Below are 17,194 nucleotides of genomic sequence, written 5' to 3'. Positions count from 1 at the left end.
GCCAGGGGTTAAGGAGATACCCAGAACCGGGCCAAGGGGTCGCTTCTGGAAAGGGGATCACGGTGTCGTGACCCGGTCCGTGCTCCCTGGTTCCACAATAAAAGGGGGGTTATGTTCGTGACGCCACCCGTGGAATGTGATCAGAGATGACCACCGCTGCTGCAGAACCTCCGGGGTGATGGAAGGCAGCTTGAGATGGGACGGCTCCCCACGGGTAGAGCCTTTTCCCCGGGGCAGTATGTTAGTCTATGGGGGGAGTGCAGGACACGAGCACAATAAACAGGCAGACTCACGGTTTTGCAGTTTCTTTGTCCTTTACTGATGATGTTATTCAGCAGAGTACTGTCCACGGAGTCTGTGAGGGGTTCAGGGCTTCTCCCACCCAGCCGGGCCGTTTTGGCTTCCTTGCCTGCACTGTGTGTCTGTGGCCCTGCTGCTGCGTGAACTATGCAGCTGGCTCTGTGCTCCTCGGTACCGACCTGACAGGCAACTCGAGTCCTTACTAGTATGTTCCTGAACTCTGCGCTTGTTGCTTGTGTCTGTGGTACAGATAGAGAATGTGGAATCCTCACTTCTCTGGTGTTCACTGTGCAGTATGTAACCTGCAGTCTCGGATCCAGCATCCGTTCTGTGTGCTCCACTGGGATGATCTCAGCAATGCTCTGTCTCCCAGGAATGTTCCTCTGTGTACGCTTTCTCCTTTCCTCAGACCCTCAGCTAGGCCTGGAATTGGTCAGTGGATCCTGAGGTGAGCTAAAGCCAGCTTCCAACCTGCAGAGATCCTGTCTCCTCAGTGCTCTGCACTGAACTTCCAAACTGAAACTACTTCTGACCATTTCCTCCCCCCCAGCAGAATGTACAGGGAAGCAGCTTGGTCTCCCCCTTCTGGCCAGGAGGTCTTGGTGTTGTGTGTGGGGAGTTAACCCTTTGTGTTGTTACTGTGGCAACCCTGGGGTGCCACACTTGTCCCCATCCTGTAGTAATGTGCTCATCCTTGTCCCCATCATCCATCCTGTAGTAATGTGCCCATACTGTAGTAATGTGCCCATCATTGTCCCCTTTTACAAATGTACTCCATTCCTTTCCCCATCCTGTAGTAATGTGCCCTTACTGAAGTAAAGTGCCCCATCCTTGTCCCCATCCTATAGTAATGTTCCCATCCTTGTCCCCTTTTACAAATATGCCCTATCCTTGACATCATGCTGTAGTAATGTGTCCATCCTGTAGTAATGTGCCTCGGCCTTGTCCCCTTTAACTAATGTGCCCAATCCTTGTCCCCATCCGGAAATAATGTGCCTATCCTGTAGTAATGTGTCCCATCGTGTAGTAATGTGCACAACCTTGTCGTCTTTTACAAATGTGCCCCACCTTTGTCCCCATCCTGTAGTAATGTGCCCATCCTTGTCCCCTTTTATTAATGTGCCCCACTTTTGTCCCCATCCTGCAGTAATGTGCCCATCCTTGTCCCTTTTACTAATGTGCCCATGCAGGTCCTCTTCTTGTAGTAGTGTCCCCTTTACTGATCCTTTTGTAGCAATATCCCATCCTGGTCCCATATTATGCCATTAAACACACACCCCAAAACATTCTTCTCACCTGTCCTCCATTCCCTTGGCATTCTCTTCTCTGCTTCTTGTGGCCTGCAGGCATGAGTCGTCCTTGACAATTGCGGCCGATGCAGCAGCCGCAGCTGTCACTGCTTTATTTCAGATTAATGTTTTGCTGCCACAGAGTCAGAGCCTGCACTATGCAACAATGGCAGCCGCCGGCCAATCTGAGGCAAACAGGTGATGTCATACGCAGCAGCTGCTTTCCTCTGATTGGCCAGCGGCTGCCATTGGAATAGTGCAGAGAGGGCTTGATTCTCACAGCGCCAGTAAACGTTCATCTGAAATTAAGCAGTGATGGCTGCGGCCCCTGCACCGGCTGCGATCTACATAGGGACACATGCTTGTGGGCCGCAAGAAGCAGCCTGAGGGGCTGCATGTGTCGCGGGTGGAGGGGCCGCACTCGCTACGCTCGGGTCCGCGGCTGTTGATGCTGCTCTGTGGCTCCAGCGGTGGGCCGGACCCAGGGACTCGAGCAGCGCTCCTCGCCCACGAGTGAAAAGGGGGTGGTTTGTTTTGGGAGATAGTTTGTGACGCCACCCACGGGTCGTGGTGATAATGGGCACCACCGCTGCTGATGACGGGGATCCCGGGAGCGATGGTAGGGAGCAGCTAGGATGTTGGCCCCTCCGTGGGTAGGGGTTGGTGATCCCGGGGCCCAGTGGTGTTACGGGGAGGCTGGATGGCTGGGGTGCAGGGTTGCGGGGGCAGCGTGGCGCGATGCCGGATGGCACTGTGGTACTCACTCAGACACAGATGCACAGAGTCTCTGGTAAACCAAACGGCTGGATGGACGGGTCCCGCAGCTGGCTGCAGTGTTTGTGCTCTCCCCGGATGGCTGATGGTGGCTGTCTTTCCCTGCACCTGTGTCGCCCTGGGCAAGCCAGGGGACACAGGTCACACACCATCACACCTTACATCCCAGGTAGGAACATCTAAGCTAACCAAAAATCCTTGTTGCCTTCCTCCAGAGGCTGATGTTCACACCAGGGGGTGGGCCAGGCGGTTGGCTCCGCCCACCGAGGAGTTCACAGCTCTGGAGGCGGGAGAAACCAGGCAGTCCAGTGAGGGACATAAAGGAGTAAACAAGGGAGAAAGCTCAGGGAGGAGCAGGAGTGAGGAGCTAAGTGGAGGAGTAAACAAGTAGTGAAAGTTGAAGTTAAGTGAAGTGGTAAAAGAGAAGAGCAAGAGTAGTGACGGAGAGAAAGCCTGAGGTAGTCCAGCTGTGTGCAGGACAGGTCAGCAAGGTCAGCAACGGCGGTGATTGTCTGGAGGGGGACCGTTTGGAAGTTCCTGGAAGGACCCCGTAGGCTGTGTGCCCGGCGGTCTGGAGCAGTGTTCCGAAGGACAGTCAGCACCAGGGCAGGGGCCTCTCGGACCCCGGCAAGGCTTGGAGTCGCCATAATTTGCCGAATCCGTCAGTGAAGGGGACGTAGATCCCCCAACAACCAAGTCCTGATTGAAGGTAACAGCCCAGCCAGTGTAAAAGAGACACCGCCACCGCCAAGGCACCAGTTTCTTAGGGCCAGCGCCTGCGGGCAAAGAGTAGAGCTCCCCCGGTCCAGCTTGAAGCCGGGGAGCGGGTTACTGGTGGGGACCCATCGCAACCAACAAGTACACAAAGGTGCAAGGAAGAGGGACATCACCGTCACCTACCGGGAGAGCAAGTGCAGCCGTCCGTGGGACCGTCTTACCAGCCGTTTGGTTTACCGTAAAAACTGTGTCAACGTCTCAGGCTGAGTGAGTACCACAGTGCCGCAAGGCACAGCGCTGCCCCCGCGTCCCTGCGCCCACCAGGCCCTGCACCTCCCAAACCATCACCGGGCCCCGGGATCACCAACCCCTACCCACGGAGGGGCGACACAACACCTGGCTGCTCCGCATCACCATCCCCGGGACCCCTGTACTGAGCAGCGGTGGTGAAATCACCACAACCGTGGGTGGCGTCACGGACAATAAACATTTCCCACACCCAACAAACCCCTTTCACTCACGGGCGAGGAGTGCCGCTCGAGAAACCCCCGGGATCCGGTCCACCGCTCGAGCCACCACTGAGCAGCAGCCGCCGGACCCGAGCAGAAGGGGTGAGCGTAGTGTGCTGACACCCTCCTCCCCGCCCGCGACAACTTGGCATCACGAACAGGATCTTACCGCTCTGCCGTCTGGTAGAGGTGCGCCTTGTTACCGCCGGAGGTATCCGGCAGAAAAAGTTCAGAAGCCGCCATCTTTGGCGCGAAAAGTTCCCGCTCGAGCGTCTTCTCGAGTAGTAGAGGCGCGAAGGCCAAGACCCCGCCCCGAGAGAGAGGAGGGGCCGGAGAGAGCTAAGGGGGACGCGATTGCGGCTGGACGCATGTGAGTGTGGCGGTGCAAGCAAACGCCCTGGGACCCTCCGGTCCACCGACCCTAACGGGAAATGTCCACCCCACCTAGTTCTGCAGAGACTACTGAGCTGGTGTCCGGAACAGCGGCATGGCTGAGGGCCCGGGCGGCGGAGATCTGCCGTCACTATCGGAGTCAGATCGGCGGCCTGATGGAGCAGTGGGCCGCGGAGGTGAAGGCCCTAGTTGCTGTGGCGCGAGTGTATGGAGTGGAGGCCGTGATGGAGGAGCTGGAGAATGACCCACGCCCCTGTGTCCCCGAGGGACCGGTCGCTGCGGCTGAGGGACCCGGTCTGCCCCTGGCTCCTGTGTTACCTCCGTCCTACTCACTCGCGTGCTGCACCGCACCTGGCCCGTCGGGTGTGCCTCTCTCTGTGACTGCGGCGGGGGCAGAAGATAGCGACTCCGGGCCTGACACTGAGCCTGTGTCAGAAGAAGAGGAGGGGGTCGTTGCCCTGCCTGGCATGGAGGCCACTTATGTTCCCCGAACCGGGGGCAACGGGTATCGGGCGGCCCTTCCACGCCGTGCTTGCTACGCACTGGAGGGGCTGGTGCCCGTGTCCTTCCACCCCGAGCCGGGTGAGGAGGACGAAAATACCCAGTAGGGCAGCGGAGCACCGTTGTCCAGTCCCCGTTGGGACCACCATGTTGTTTGAAAATGAAGAAAATGATTACCGAAGTTTCACCTGATTGTCTGTGTGATTTGCAACCGGCTGGAGCCGGCACCGTTGTCCCTGTGGGGACCGTTTAAAAAGTTTTGCATGGAGGACTATCCATGGACAAGCCCGTGAACTTGCAGGGCAACCACAAACGTTAAGTGGCTTTTAAATAAGTTGTTTGCCGTTACCGTTTTCCGCAATGCCGCCTCCGGAGAGGCAGGTTGGAGGGAGGGCCCTCAGCAGAGCAGGCTAGGGCCCAGCCACCAAAGGAACCGGTGGCTACCCTCTGGAGGGAAGGACAGATCCCGCTCGGGTAACTTGTGCTGGACTGTGGGACAAGGGGTGCTGCCTGGGCTTTAGGGGCAGCATCAGGGCCAGGTTGCTTGGGTGGGAGAGAGCGGAAACCGTAACCGTAAACCGTTATGCAACGTTAAAAGAAATGTGCCTCCCGTTAAGGGAAGATTTATTAAAAATGTACATATGTTATTATTTTACTATGTTATCTTTTTCAGAAAAATAAAACCGGTGTTGGACGGCAGCCCGCGGACGGTCTGCATTTTGCTAAGGGGGAATGTGTCGCCCTGGGCAAGCCAGGGGACACAGGTCACACACCATCGCACCTTACATCCCAGGTAGGAACATCTAAGCTAACCAAAAATCCTTGTTGCCTTCCTCCAGAGGCTGATGTTCACACCAGGGGGTGGGCCAGGCGGTTGGCTCCGCCCACCGAGGAGTTCACAGCTCTGGAGGCGGGAGAAACCAGGCAGTCCAGTGAGGGACATGAAGGAGTAAACAAGGGAGAAAGCTCAGGGAGGAGCAGGAGTGAGGAGCTAAGTGGAGGAGTAAACAAGTAGTGAAAGTCGAAGTTAAGTGAAGTGGTAAAAGAGAAGAGCAAGAGTAGTGACGGAGAGAAAGCCTGAGGTAGTCCAGCTGTGTGCAGGACAGGTCAGCAAGGTCAGCAACGGCGGTGATTGTCTGGAGGGGGACCGTTTGGAAGTTCCTGGAAGGACCCCGTAGGCTGTGTGCCCGGCGGTCTGGAGCAGTGTTCCGAAGGACAGTCAGCACCAGGGCAGGGGCCTCTCGGACCCCGGCAAGGCTTGGAGTCGCCATAATTTGCCGAATCCGTCAGTGAAGGGGACGTAGATCCCCCAACAACCAAGTCCTGATTGAAGGTAACAGCCCAGCCAGTGTAAAAGAGACACCGCCACCGCCAAGGCACCAGTTTCTTAGGGCCAGCGCCTGCGGGCAAAGAGTAGAGCTCCCCCGGTCCAGCTTGAAGCCGGGGAGCGGGTTACTGGTGGGGACCCATCGCAACCAACAAGTACACAAAGGTGCAAGGAAGAGGGACATCACCGTCACCTACCGGGAGAGCAAGTGCAGCCGTCCGTGGGACCGTCTTACCAGCCGTTTGGTTTACCGTAAAAACTGTGTCAACGTCTCAGGCTGAGTGAGTACCACAGTGCCGCAAGGCACAGCGCTGCCCCCGCGTCCCTGCGCCCACCAGGCCCTGCACCTCCCAAACCATCACCGGGCCCCGGGATCACCAACCCCTACCCACGGAGGGGCGACACAACACCTGGCTGCTCCGCATCACCATCCCCGGGACCCCTGTACTGAGCAGCGGTGGTGAAATCACCACAACCGTGGGTGGCGTCACGGACAATAAACATTTCCCACACCCAACAAACCCCTTTCACTCACGGGCGAGGAGTGCCGCTCGAGAAACCCCCGGGATCCGGTCCACCGCTCGAGCCACCACTGAGCAGCAGCCGCCGGACCCGAGCAGAAGGGGTGAGCGTAGTGTGCTGACACCCTCCTCCCCGCCCGCGAAACACCTGTTAGAATGTTCTGACTCCTGTGGTTGCCCACCGGTAGTCCGCTCCCTGGCGTATAGGTACCGAAGGAGCCCGTTTTGCCCGCAGGCTCTGGCCCTTGGATCTCTAGCCCATGGCGGTGACTGTGTATCCTCACGGTGTGGACTGTTGCCTTCTGTCGGGTTTTGGTTGTTAGGAAACCCCTGGGGTTCCGGTCACACTCGGATTTGACCGTTGTAGGCTGCTCCAAGCCTAGTCGGGGTCCGATGGCCCTGCCTTTGTGCTTAGCTTCACTCCGCTCCCCTGCTCAGTACCGGCGGGCCACCGCCCGACCCCGGTCCTACGATTCCACAGAGATCCACTAACTCCTGCAGATGGCCACCACCGTCTGCCAACCTGGCTGTTTGTGTCTGGGCCCCTACCCAGATACACCGACACTACACCGACAGTTTCTGACCTCTCACTTTCAATGTCTACTCAGATCTGACTCTTTTCCCGCCTCCAGACCTTTGAACTCTTCGGTGGGTGGGGCCAACCGCCTGGCTCCGCCCCACCTGGTGTGGACATCAGACCCTGGAGGGAGGCAACAAGGGTTTTTGTTTGACTGGTGTGACTATCCAGGGGAGGGGGTGTGTGTGTTATGTCTGTGACTACCTGGCTAGTCCAGGGCGTCACACATGTGGCCTATGGGCCATGGGTTTAAGACCTCAGATTTAAACCATTCATTGTAACTCTGGCAGGATGTTTTGAGTCATTGTCCTAAGTCTCAAGTTTTTTGCTGCCTCCAACAGGTTTTCCTTTAAAATTGCCTTGTATTTAGCTCCATTCATCTTCCCATCACCTCTGACCAGCTTCCCTGCCTCTGCTGAAGAAAAACCTTCCCACAGCAGGATGCTGCCACCACCATATGTGACAGTGGGGATGGTGTTTTCAAAGTGATGTCCAGTGTTAGTTTTCCACTACACATAGGATTTTGCATTTGTCTCTGGTCATCTTAAGGGGGCTTTACACGCAACGACATCGCTAACGAGATGTCGTTGGGGTCACGGAATTCGTGATGCACATCCGGCCTTGTTAGCGATATCGTTGCGTGTGACAGCTACGAACGACCGTTAACGATCAAAAATACTCACCTTATCGTTAATCGTTGACACGTCGTTCTAATCCCAAATATCATTGATGGTGCTGGATGCAGGGTGTTGGTCATTCCTGAGGCAGCACACATCACTACGTGTGACACCGCAGGAACGACGAACAACACCTTACCTGCGTCCTCCGGCAACGAAGTGGGCATCACTTTCTTTTGGCTTCTCTCCGCCCCTCTGCTTCTATTGGACGGCTGCCCTGTGATGTCGCTGTGACGCGGCACGAACCGCCCCCTTAGAAAGGAGGCGGTTTGCCGGCCACAGCGATGTTGCTAGGCAGGTAAGTACGTGTGACGGGGACTTTTGTGTTTTGCCCGTGACGCACAAATGACGGGGGCGGGTACACTCGCTAGCGATATTACTAGCGATATCGCTGCGTGCAAAGCCCCGTTTACTTTAGCTTATCTTTTGTGTTTGTGCTTGCACAACTTTCTCTACCCTTGTTAGCAATGTGTAGTGGCCTACTCTGGCCATCAGGAGGCACTAAAAAAAACCATTAATGGCCATTTAGGGAGCCAGGCTTTTAGTTTTGTGGCTAGGGTCTTTTTAGTCAGTACAGGGACCGATTTCTGTGCGGCCTGTTTTTCACTACCTATGAAATATGAGTGTTAAATGTTCACAACACCAGCTGTGTCCCCTACATGGCTTTTTACAAAATGCAAAGGGGAATTTTATGGGTTTTTTCCAAACTGGCTTCCTTTTTGCCACTGTTCTATGAAGTCTGTATTTGTGTGGGATTTGAATAATAGTTGTCGTGTGGACAGATTCTGCCCCCTGAGCTGGGATCCAGTTCCTCCAGATTGACCATGAGCCTCTTAGCAGCTTCTCTAATTAGTGCTCTACTTTTTGGGATATCAGTTTAGATTGCTGACCATGTCTTGGTAATGTCACACTTTCACCGCTCATGGTGTCCTAGGGACACAGTATGTGACAGCTTAGCCACCCTATAGAATCAAGGATGTTCCGGGCTGTCAATTTTGCTAGAAACAGCCCAGCCAATCAATCTGACTGGTTCTCCTTGGTTTCCTCCCGGTGTCACCCATTATGGATGAATACCTAGCTATTTAGCTGGCTGATAATGGTCACACCATTGCTAGTTGTAGCTTTGCCCTGTGGTATGTGTACCTAATGTTTAGTGTTCTGCTCTTCTGATTTTTGCTGCCTGACTTTGCATTTTGACTATTCGTTTTGCTTTTGATGTGCTCTCCTGGTACTTGACCCTGGACTCCTTGACTCTCTTGTCCCACAACTTATCCCTGAGCAGTGATTCAGCATCACAGATAGGCCTACAGTTGTGCCATACGCCTTCCAATTTTGGATAATGGATAGAACAGTCCTTTGTGAGTTGTTCAGAGCTTGGGCTATTTTTTATAACCTAACCCTGCTTTACTCTTGTTCACAACTTTATCCTTGACCCGTCTGGTGTTTTCATGATGTTGTTTGATTCCTAATGTTCTGACATAAATCTCTGAAACCTACACAAAACACCTGTAGTTAAATGGATAATAAATTACTCAGGTGGACTCAATTTACTAATTCTCTAGACAATTGGTCACTCAGAGTATTTTTTAGTGTTATCAGATTATAGATGGCTGAATACAAATGCCCATCGTAAATATTCAGATTTATATTTTTAAAATAATTAGAAATCATTAGAAGACTATGTAATATTTCCTTTACACTTTACAAATACATTAAGCTGGTATATGACATCAAATCCCAATATCATGGGGTATGAATACTTTTCAAGTCACTGTCTTTATTAGTAGTCTAGTTTGCCATGAAAATATTCCTTGATTAGTTGTCACGAGTGACATACAGTCATGTTATTTCTGGCCATAGAAGGTCACAGGATTTAGCTGTGCAAAATGCTCCCTAACTTTACATTGTTCCTGATATTCATTGTAACTGGTAGCTTTCCTGTCATCTCTTCCCCTTTTGGACCCAGTAGGAGCTCACCTTTCCCGCAGCTGCTGATTATCAATATTGGTGCTTAAATACCCCTTCCTTCTTTAGACTAGTGCTGGTGATATTATTCAGTTCATTTAAGCCTTAGTTGCAAGCAGGTGGCTTGCACTCCTCTGTGGTATTGTTGCTGAAAACTCCACTGAACTTCTACCTGAGTCATCTGTAAATAAGTAGTTCATTTCTTTCCCCCCTGTATCCTCCTTCTGTCTTCTGTAGTGTTTAGTGGGGTTGACTAAGAGCTCATCCCACCCATTCCCTATTTAGGGCCCAGCACTAGGGATACCTAGGGTCAGGTATCTGGCTTGGCACATAGGTGCAGAACCTATCTCGGGTGGTGAGGGACCCCAGGGACCAGCAGTAGGTTTGCTCAGGGGGGGTCACGATCTACCCTTCCCTAGACACAGGCTCTCCCTTCCCTTCCGACATTCGCTTGGTACTTCCATGTACCTACCTATCGTGACAATAGTAGCATCATTTGGAGTTTGTATGCAATTGTTGTCAGATTAATTCTAAATGGTCATTATATGATGGTAATATCTCATAGTTTAAAGAATACAGTCTTACCAGGAATTCAATGATCACCGGTTTGCTCACTGGTCTTAGATTTGGAGTCATAGTGTAAATTCTGTAAAGAACTTCAGAAGAAAAAAAATAATATATAAAAATCTGTTTTATGTGAAAAATTCCATAGGGTTCATCAATATAATATTTACACTGCATATTTATATCATGAATTGGTTTAATTGAAATGGATTGTGTGACCTACAAAAATACTTTTTACCTGCAGAAACAGTGGTAATCTGTAATTCCATAGTTTAAGCCATGTTAGGCTACAGAGAGAAAATAAAACGACATTCTACCTGCAGCTGCTGAATTCTAGTCATCGGGGCGATACAGGGGACTATGACAATCAGCGCACACTAAACATTGAGCACGATGTAATCCCATTCTCTGCAAATTGAGTGACAGCTTGCAATGAAGAATGTGTCACTCAAGGTGAGGGGGAGTAATTACAGAACGCTAATTAGTGAACATTGACACTTACAGATTCTGGCCCCGACCCAATGACTGGAAGTAAATGGCTGTAGGTGATCTATAACTTGATTTTTCCCTCTTTCACCATACTAACTTGACTTAACGTACATATAAACACAATATCTACAGTTAAAGAGCATTTTTGTAGGAGCTAGGTTCCCTTTAATATTTACAGATGTAACACGATCCATGGGAGAGGTGTAACCTAATCCTTTGGAGAAGCAGTCATTTTTCTATTTTTTTTACATTATTTCCTCTTTAGTTTTTTTTTTTTATAAATAGACTTATAAATACAGATAAGTGGATTAATCATGGAGGATCAAGTTTAAGTCGAATTTCCTGAAATTCACTTTTCCATGTGAATTCGAATACTAGATACGAGATTAGAAAAATAATTCTTGGCTGCCATTTTGATCAACCACCAGTAAGGTTTTAGTTTTTTGTTTTTTTACATTTTATATTTATTAAGCTCTGGATAAAGTCCACAGCATAATAAGATAGAGTGAAATTAAATACAAAATGTTGTGAAAAATTCTGCAAAGCCAGCAAATTCGAATCCAAAACAACTTGTTCATTAATACTTATAAAGATTTATTTATATACTTTTTTATGCAGTTCAAGTGACTGTAGACTTGTGAATCCCCACAGCGTGCAGTGTGCACACTGTCAGGATTATCTGGTTTAGGCACCGGTATCCAGCAAGTGTGTGAGTACAAGCATGCAATTTTGCATGTGTGATCACGTGTCCAAGCATACTGATAGAGGCTAGACACATCTAGTTTGAATATGGCCAATTGCATGCTTGCAGTCATATGATCACCCATTTCTGGCACTTACACCAGAGAATCCTTCAATGCTGTAGAGGCGACATGGGATTAATGCCGCACTGCTGTCGAAGTAATAGGCTGTTGATTTAATCAATTCTTCTTTATTTTACAGGTCAACGAATTTCAGAGGTCAGAGCCTCCTTCATCAGGACAAAGGGAAAATCAACAATGTCAGATTGCTTATTTTTCTTTTGTGCTCATGAAGGAGGCTCTGACCTCTGAAATGCGTAGACCTGTAAAATAAAGAAGAATTGATTAAATCAACAGTCCATTCTTTCAGCAGCAGCGCGGCATTAACCCAGTTTCTCCTCTCCAGCATTGAAGTTCAAAGCATCTGGTGCTGCGGCAGCCGCCATCATCTCACGCTTGCATAGGGGTTGTGACTTACACAACCTCTTTAGGTGAGTGTCTCAGTGTATTCAGACCCAGAACGAGGCCCAGAAACCACTGGACCAAGTCAAATTCACTGATTGGGGTCTGGACCTTAGGTTCTTTCCCACCCAAGTCCTGACTGAAGACAACAGCCCAACGAGGGGGATAGAAAGCCACCGCTCAGGCAGAGAGATCCCACAGACCAGCGTCTGTGGGCAAACGGGCTCTCCCAGCATACACCAGGCCGGGGAGCGGACTACCATTGCTGAAGCATAGGCAGTCAAAATCTATAAAACAAGGTGCAGGAGAAAGGCGGGTACCACCTAACCGGGTGGGGGACCAGACGCAGCCGGCTGCGGGCACCGACCACCATCCTTTTGGTTTACCAGAGACTTCAGTGTATCTGTCATAGTAAGTACAACAGTGCCCTCTTGGCCGCGCACCGCACCGCACTAACACGCCCGCACCTCGCAACCACCAGGCCCCGGGACCATCAACCCCTGCCCACGGAGGAGTCAACACCAGGCTGCACAACACCGTCCCTGGGAGCCTAGTTAACGGTAGCGGTGGTGTCCACACTCACCACAACCCGTGGGTGGCATCACGAACTTAAATCCCTAAACACCACGGCCCCGGCCGTGAACCTCCCCGCCGAAACCCCTCACGTAGCGCCAGCCTCCCTTCAGAGCGACGTGACTCCCAGGTCCGGAGACGCTCGAGCCACCCACTGAAGAGCCCGGACCCGAGTGGCTCGGCTGTAGCCGATCGCGGGGCGGAACACATCGACTCTTCTGGCGTCATGAACAGGATGCTTACCTATTCCATTACCTAGTGAAGTGCGCCTTGAAGTGAAGTCAGCGGTGATCTGTTGCAAAATTTGCAGAATCCACCATCTTGCCGCCATCTTTTGGCGCGAAGATTCCCGCCAGAGTCTTCTTCCCCGCAGAAAGGGCGCGAAAAACTGAAGCCCCGCCCCCTGGAAACACGGCCGTGCAGCAAAGCAAGAGGTCTAAAAACGAAACTGACCAGCTGGAGAAGGCAGGGCCGCGAAAAGACCAAGGGGGAGCGGATGGAAGATGTCAGCGTTCAGGGAGGCGAGCCAGACGAGCTCCGGGGCGGTACAAATGAGTACACTAGTGGCCAAAATACTCTATGGAGGAGAATGGAGTTCATCATATTATATGGAGGACTAAAGGCCACTTTACACACAGCAACATCGCTAGCAATGTCGCTGGTGAAAGTACCCACCCCTGTCGGTTGTGCGTCATGGGGGCAAATCGCTGCCGGTGGCGCACAACATCGCTAGGACCCGTCACACATACTTACCTGCCTAGCGACGTCGCTGTGGCCGGCGAACCACCTCCTTTCTAAGGGGGAGGTTCGTTCGGCGTCACAGTGGCGTCACTAAGGGGCCGCTCAATAGAAGCGGAGGGGTGGAGATGAGCGGGCGGAATATCCTGCCCACCTCCTTCCTTCCTCATTGCCGGCGGCCGCAGGTACGATGTTGTTCCTCGTTCCTGCGGTGTCACACATAGCGATGTGTGCTGCCGCAGGAACGACGAACAACCTGCGTCCTGCAACAGCAATGATATTTGGGATTAGAACAACGTGTCAACGATCAACGATAAGGTGAGTAATTTTGATCGTTAGCGGTCGTTCATTCGCTTCACACGCAACAACGTCGCTAACGAGGCCGGATGTGCGTCACGAATTCCGTGACTCCCAACGACATCTCATTAGTGATGTCGTTGCGTGTAAGTGGTGCATTATACTATATCAAGAACTATGTGGGGTGAACAATACTTCATCAAGGATTATGGGGTGCATTATACTATATAGAAGGCAATTATGATGTGTGGAGGACTATGAAAGCATGAGGTGTATGACGGGCCCATTATACTATGTAGAGGAATATTAAGGGTACATTATACTATACGGATCTCTATGTTGTAGTCATTATACTATATGGAAGGCTGTGGAGGCCATTATAATATTTGTAGGTCTATGTTGTAGCTATAATACTATTTAGAGGGCTATGTAGGGGCATTTATAATATTTGGAGGTCTATGAGGGAGCCTTTATATTTTATGGAAGGCTATTGAGGGCCATTGTACTGTATGAAAGCAATTATAAGGTGAGAAGATTTGTGCGGGGTCTATCATACTATGCAGAGGCCATTATACTGTTTGGAGGGCTAGTGGGGGACATTTCACAGTGTGAAGATGTGTGAGGGCAATTATACTATATGTAGTGTAGGGCCATGGAGGGCTGTGTGGGGGTCACAGTTGGGAATCATACTGCGTTGTAGTCACCATGTTTTGCCGGGCTAGTTGAGGGGGTACAGTAGGGTTATTATACTGTGCGTGTGGAGTGTTCTGTGGAAGAATTCACTGTGGGGGTATCATATAATATTGGGGCACTTTTGTTGGCATCATGCTTTATGGCTCAAATGAAAGGGAAATCTAAGGGCTTCAATAAAAGGAAAATTACTTTGAAAGGGCTGCAAAGTTGTGAGGTATGCTGTTCTGTGACACACCTAAATAATATTTATATTTTTATTATTATTTTGCAGAGGTGGGCCAAATTCGAATTTCTGCTATGGGGCCCTGATATATATGTACACCCCTGATCAAACTGAAAATTACACTAAAAGAACCTGGTCAGAGACCTAGATAACTCAAGATATTATGTGGACTTGATCTAAACGTCTTGAAACTTTTCTAAAGCATCTTCAAAAGTCGAAGGAAACTGTTCAATATTATCGGCATCGAGAACATACTGTGCATGTGGACAATATGACATTTGCACTAAAGAATTCTAAATTTGTGTTTATTTCTTTTTGGAGCCACTTAGATTTGTGATGATACTGTACCTGTAGATCCGGGGGTGTAGATGGGTTTGTCGGTCTGTATGAAGATATATCCAGTATGGAAGGACACCAGGACAACATTTTCAACAGAGCATTGCGGGGACTTTACGGTTACGTAGACAAATTGTTTCTTGGTTGGGTTTTTTTCCAAATCATTTGAGGGAATCTGAAACAAAAATAACGGCATGGACATCAGCCGAGACAGAGGTGATAAGGAAGACATTGCATTATTTTCTTTCATAGACTTGTTAAATTGATGTTGGTAATTGGTGCATAATTTTGGGAAGCCACTCTTTCTGAAGACTAGTCAAAGTAGAAAGTAGCTACAAGGGTTAGGTTTCAATCTAGAGAATCTGGAAATCAAAGACAATGATTTCAATCTATTTATTACTTTAAGGGCTTGTCCACACGAGTGTATAACTCGGGTGCGTACTATCCCATCTTTTATCGGATAGCACTCGGTCAAATATCATGCTATGGGGAAGTGCCAATTGTTGCTTTGTTTTCATGCCGATTTGCATGGGAGTAGCAGTGTAAGAAGTTGGTCAGCATGTGAAAAGCTTCCCCCTGAAGACATCGACCATAATGTTTCACTATATTTAATGTTGGGCATGTGTAGCACCCACGGGGCAGGGGGCCAGGTGTGCATTCTGTTGCAGTACCTGTTACTCGTCACCGGGCCGGTATGGAGGTTTGGGATGTCGCGGTATCCTACCCGGTTTTATGCCCCAAGGTATCAACAATAAAAAGGGGATAGGAGGTGAATGTTAGGAGCTGTCTTTCCATGACGCCACCTGCGGTATGCAGCCAGGAATTAGCCACCGCTGCGGTTGCCGTCCTCTGGGGCTGATGGGGATGTCACAGCAAGGTTCTTCTGCCCGCAGGTGGAGCCGGCCCCAGGGAGGATGATGGAGGTAGTAGTTGCGGGATGGCTGTTGGCGCCGGAGCGTGGGGTGATGGTGCCAGTAATGAGAGAGACTGAGGAAGCGGGTGCAGGTCAGGGTTTCTTTCCTCACTGTTCTGGCGCTGCCCTCAGGGTACCGGTCACCGCCGTGATGGGCCCCAGCTGATCCCAGGTAAGTTCAAGGTAAACGCCAGTGCTGTGAACTGAGGGACCCTCCTCCTTGTGCTTGTGTTAGATCCCCGTGGCCTGAAGCTACTTGGGGACCCCGATTATTGACTTGTTGTCTCCTGCTTCGTATGCAGGTGCCGCGGGTCCGTTGTGGGGCCAGATTGGTATCTCGACTCCAGACCCTATGTAGCCCTGTGCTCCGGGAACATTGGTGGCTATGGGGACATGCAATCCCCCACTCCTGAAGATTCTGGTGATCTGACCTGGAGTACGGTTCACCCTAGGATTCTGCACCCTGTGCTGCGCCGGTCTCGAGGGAGTAATTAAGCTCTACCCTCAGCCTTCTCCTCTGTTTCTCAGCTCATCCAGTCGTCTCCTGCCTCATCCAGGGCCGGTCCTAGCTGGAGAAGCTCTTAAGCACTCTCTCCAATGACCGTGTTGCTCAATGTCCCAGACTATTCTGAAGTGATCTCCTGTGTGCTCTGTAACTTCCCCAGGGCTGCCCCACCTCCCAGGCCATTGCCCGGATGAACATAATTGATATTTTCAAATGTTATTCCTCTATAGGGTAATACACTCCACATATCACAGCAAAAAGAGAAAAATTATGAAGCAATAGAATTATGGTTTTAGACTTTTAGTATGTCAAATGCATGTATTATTCAAAATTAGGCCGAAATATGCCGGGTTATTATTCCATATATGTGTTAATAGGTTTTAATAAATTAAAATAAATCACAATAAAAAGATGAAACAAAAAAAAAATAACTGGTTATTATTAACTAATTTATTGAGTGTGGACAAAGCGCATAGTGCTATAACTTTGCCTTACATGCTCCAGTACGTTTTTGGTTATCAGTAAAGTTTACATAGTAAAGTTTACATAGTAGGCTCATGAAAGTGCAACGTATAAGGTGCTTTAGTGCATTGCCAGGACCCATTTAATTAGTGTAATAATCAGCTATACATAGCAAAAATACATCATGTGGAGACTAGTAATGTGCAGTGCTCAATTATAAGATTAATTAACTTAAAACAAGTCAGGCATAATCAGACCTTGATGTTGGAAGGAGATTTTCAGTGCATCCAATGCGCGTTTTTCTCGCTTATCATGGAGGCATGACACCTCATGACAAAGCGGGCGAAACGAGCGTTGGGGCGCCTGGCACTGAAAACCTTCATCTAGCATAAAGGTCTGATTATCCCTTACTTATTTCAAGTTAATTAATCTTATAGGTGAACATTGTGAGCACTGCACATTACTAATCTATACATTATATGATGTATTTTGGCTATGTTTCAATCGAGTACCGAGTGGTGCCAAGTATGATTACTCATCAGAATTAGATACCAAGAAAAAACTAAAATAAAGTAATTAATACTAGGGATTTTTGTTGCTAAGTACCTATCTGTTGTGCTCAGTGATGTTCTTAACTGGCATAGAGCTA

The 17,194-nt window shown here is 50.0% G+C and overlaps 1 protein-coding gene across 1 annotated transcript in view; it reads right to left on the bottom strand.

The window, feature by feature from the left end:
• Positions 1–17,194, bottom strand: part of LOC142302794 (complement C3-like) — a 421,200-nt gene that overhangs the window by 374,389 nt on the left and 29,617 nt on the right. The window contains exons 2-3 of the mRNA XM_075343903.1: positions 14,678–14,840; positions 10,136–10,206 (exon numbers count right to left, since the gene is read on the bottom strand). Coding sequence (XP_075200018.1) covers positions 10,136–10,206; positions 14,678–14,840 — 234 coding nt within the window. The remainder of the gene's footprint in view (positions 1–10,135; positions 10,207–14,677; positions 14,841–17,194) is intronic.

This window comes from Anomaloglossus baeobatrachus, chromosome 4 (assembly GCF_048569485.1).
Source record: "Anomaloglossus baeobatrachus isolate aAnoBae1 chromosome 4, aAnoBae1.hap1, whole genome shotgun sequence".
Classification (NCBI taxonomy): Eukaryota; Metazoa; Chordata; class Amphibia; order Anura; family Aromobatidae; genus Anomaloglossus; species Anomaloglossus baeobatrachus.
The sequence above is the reverse complement of the archived record's forward strand: the minus strand, read 5'-3'. Positions and strand labels throughout refer to the sequence as shown.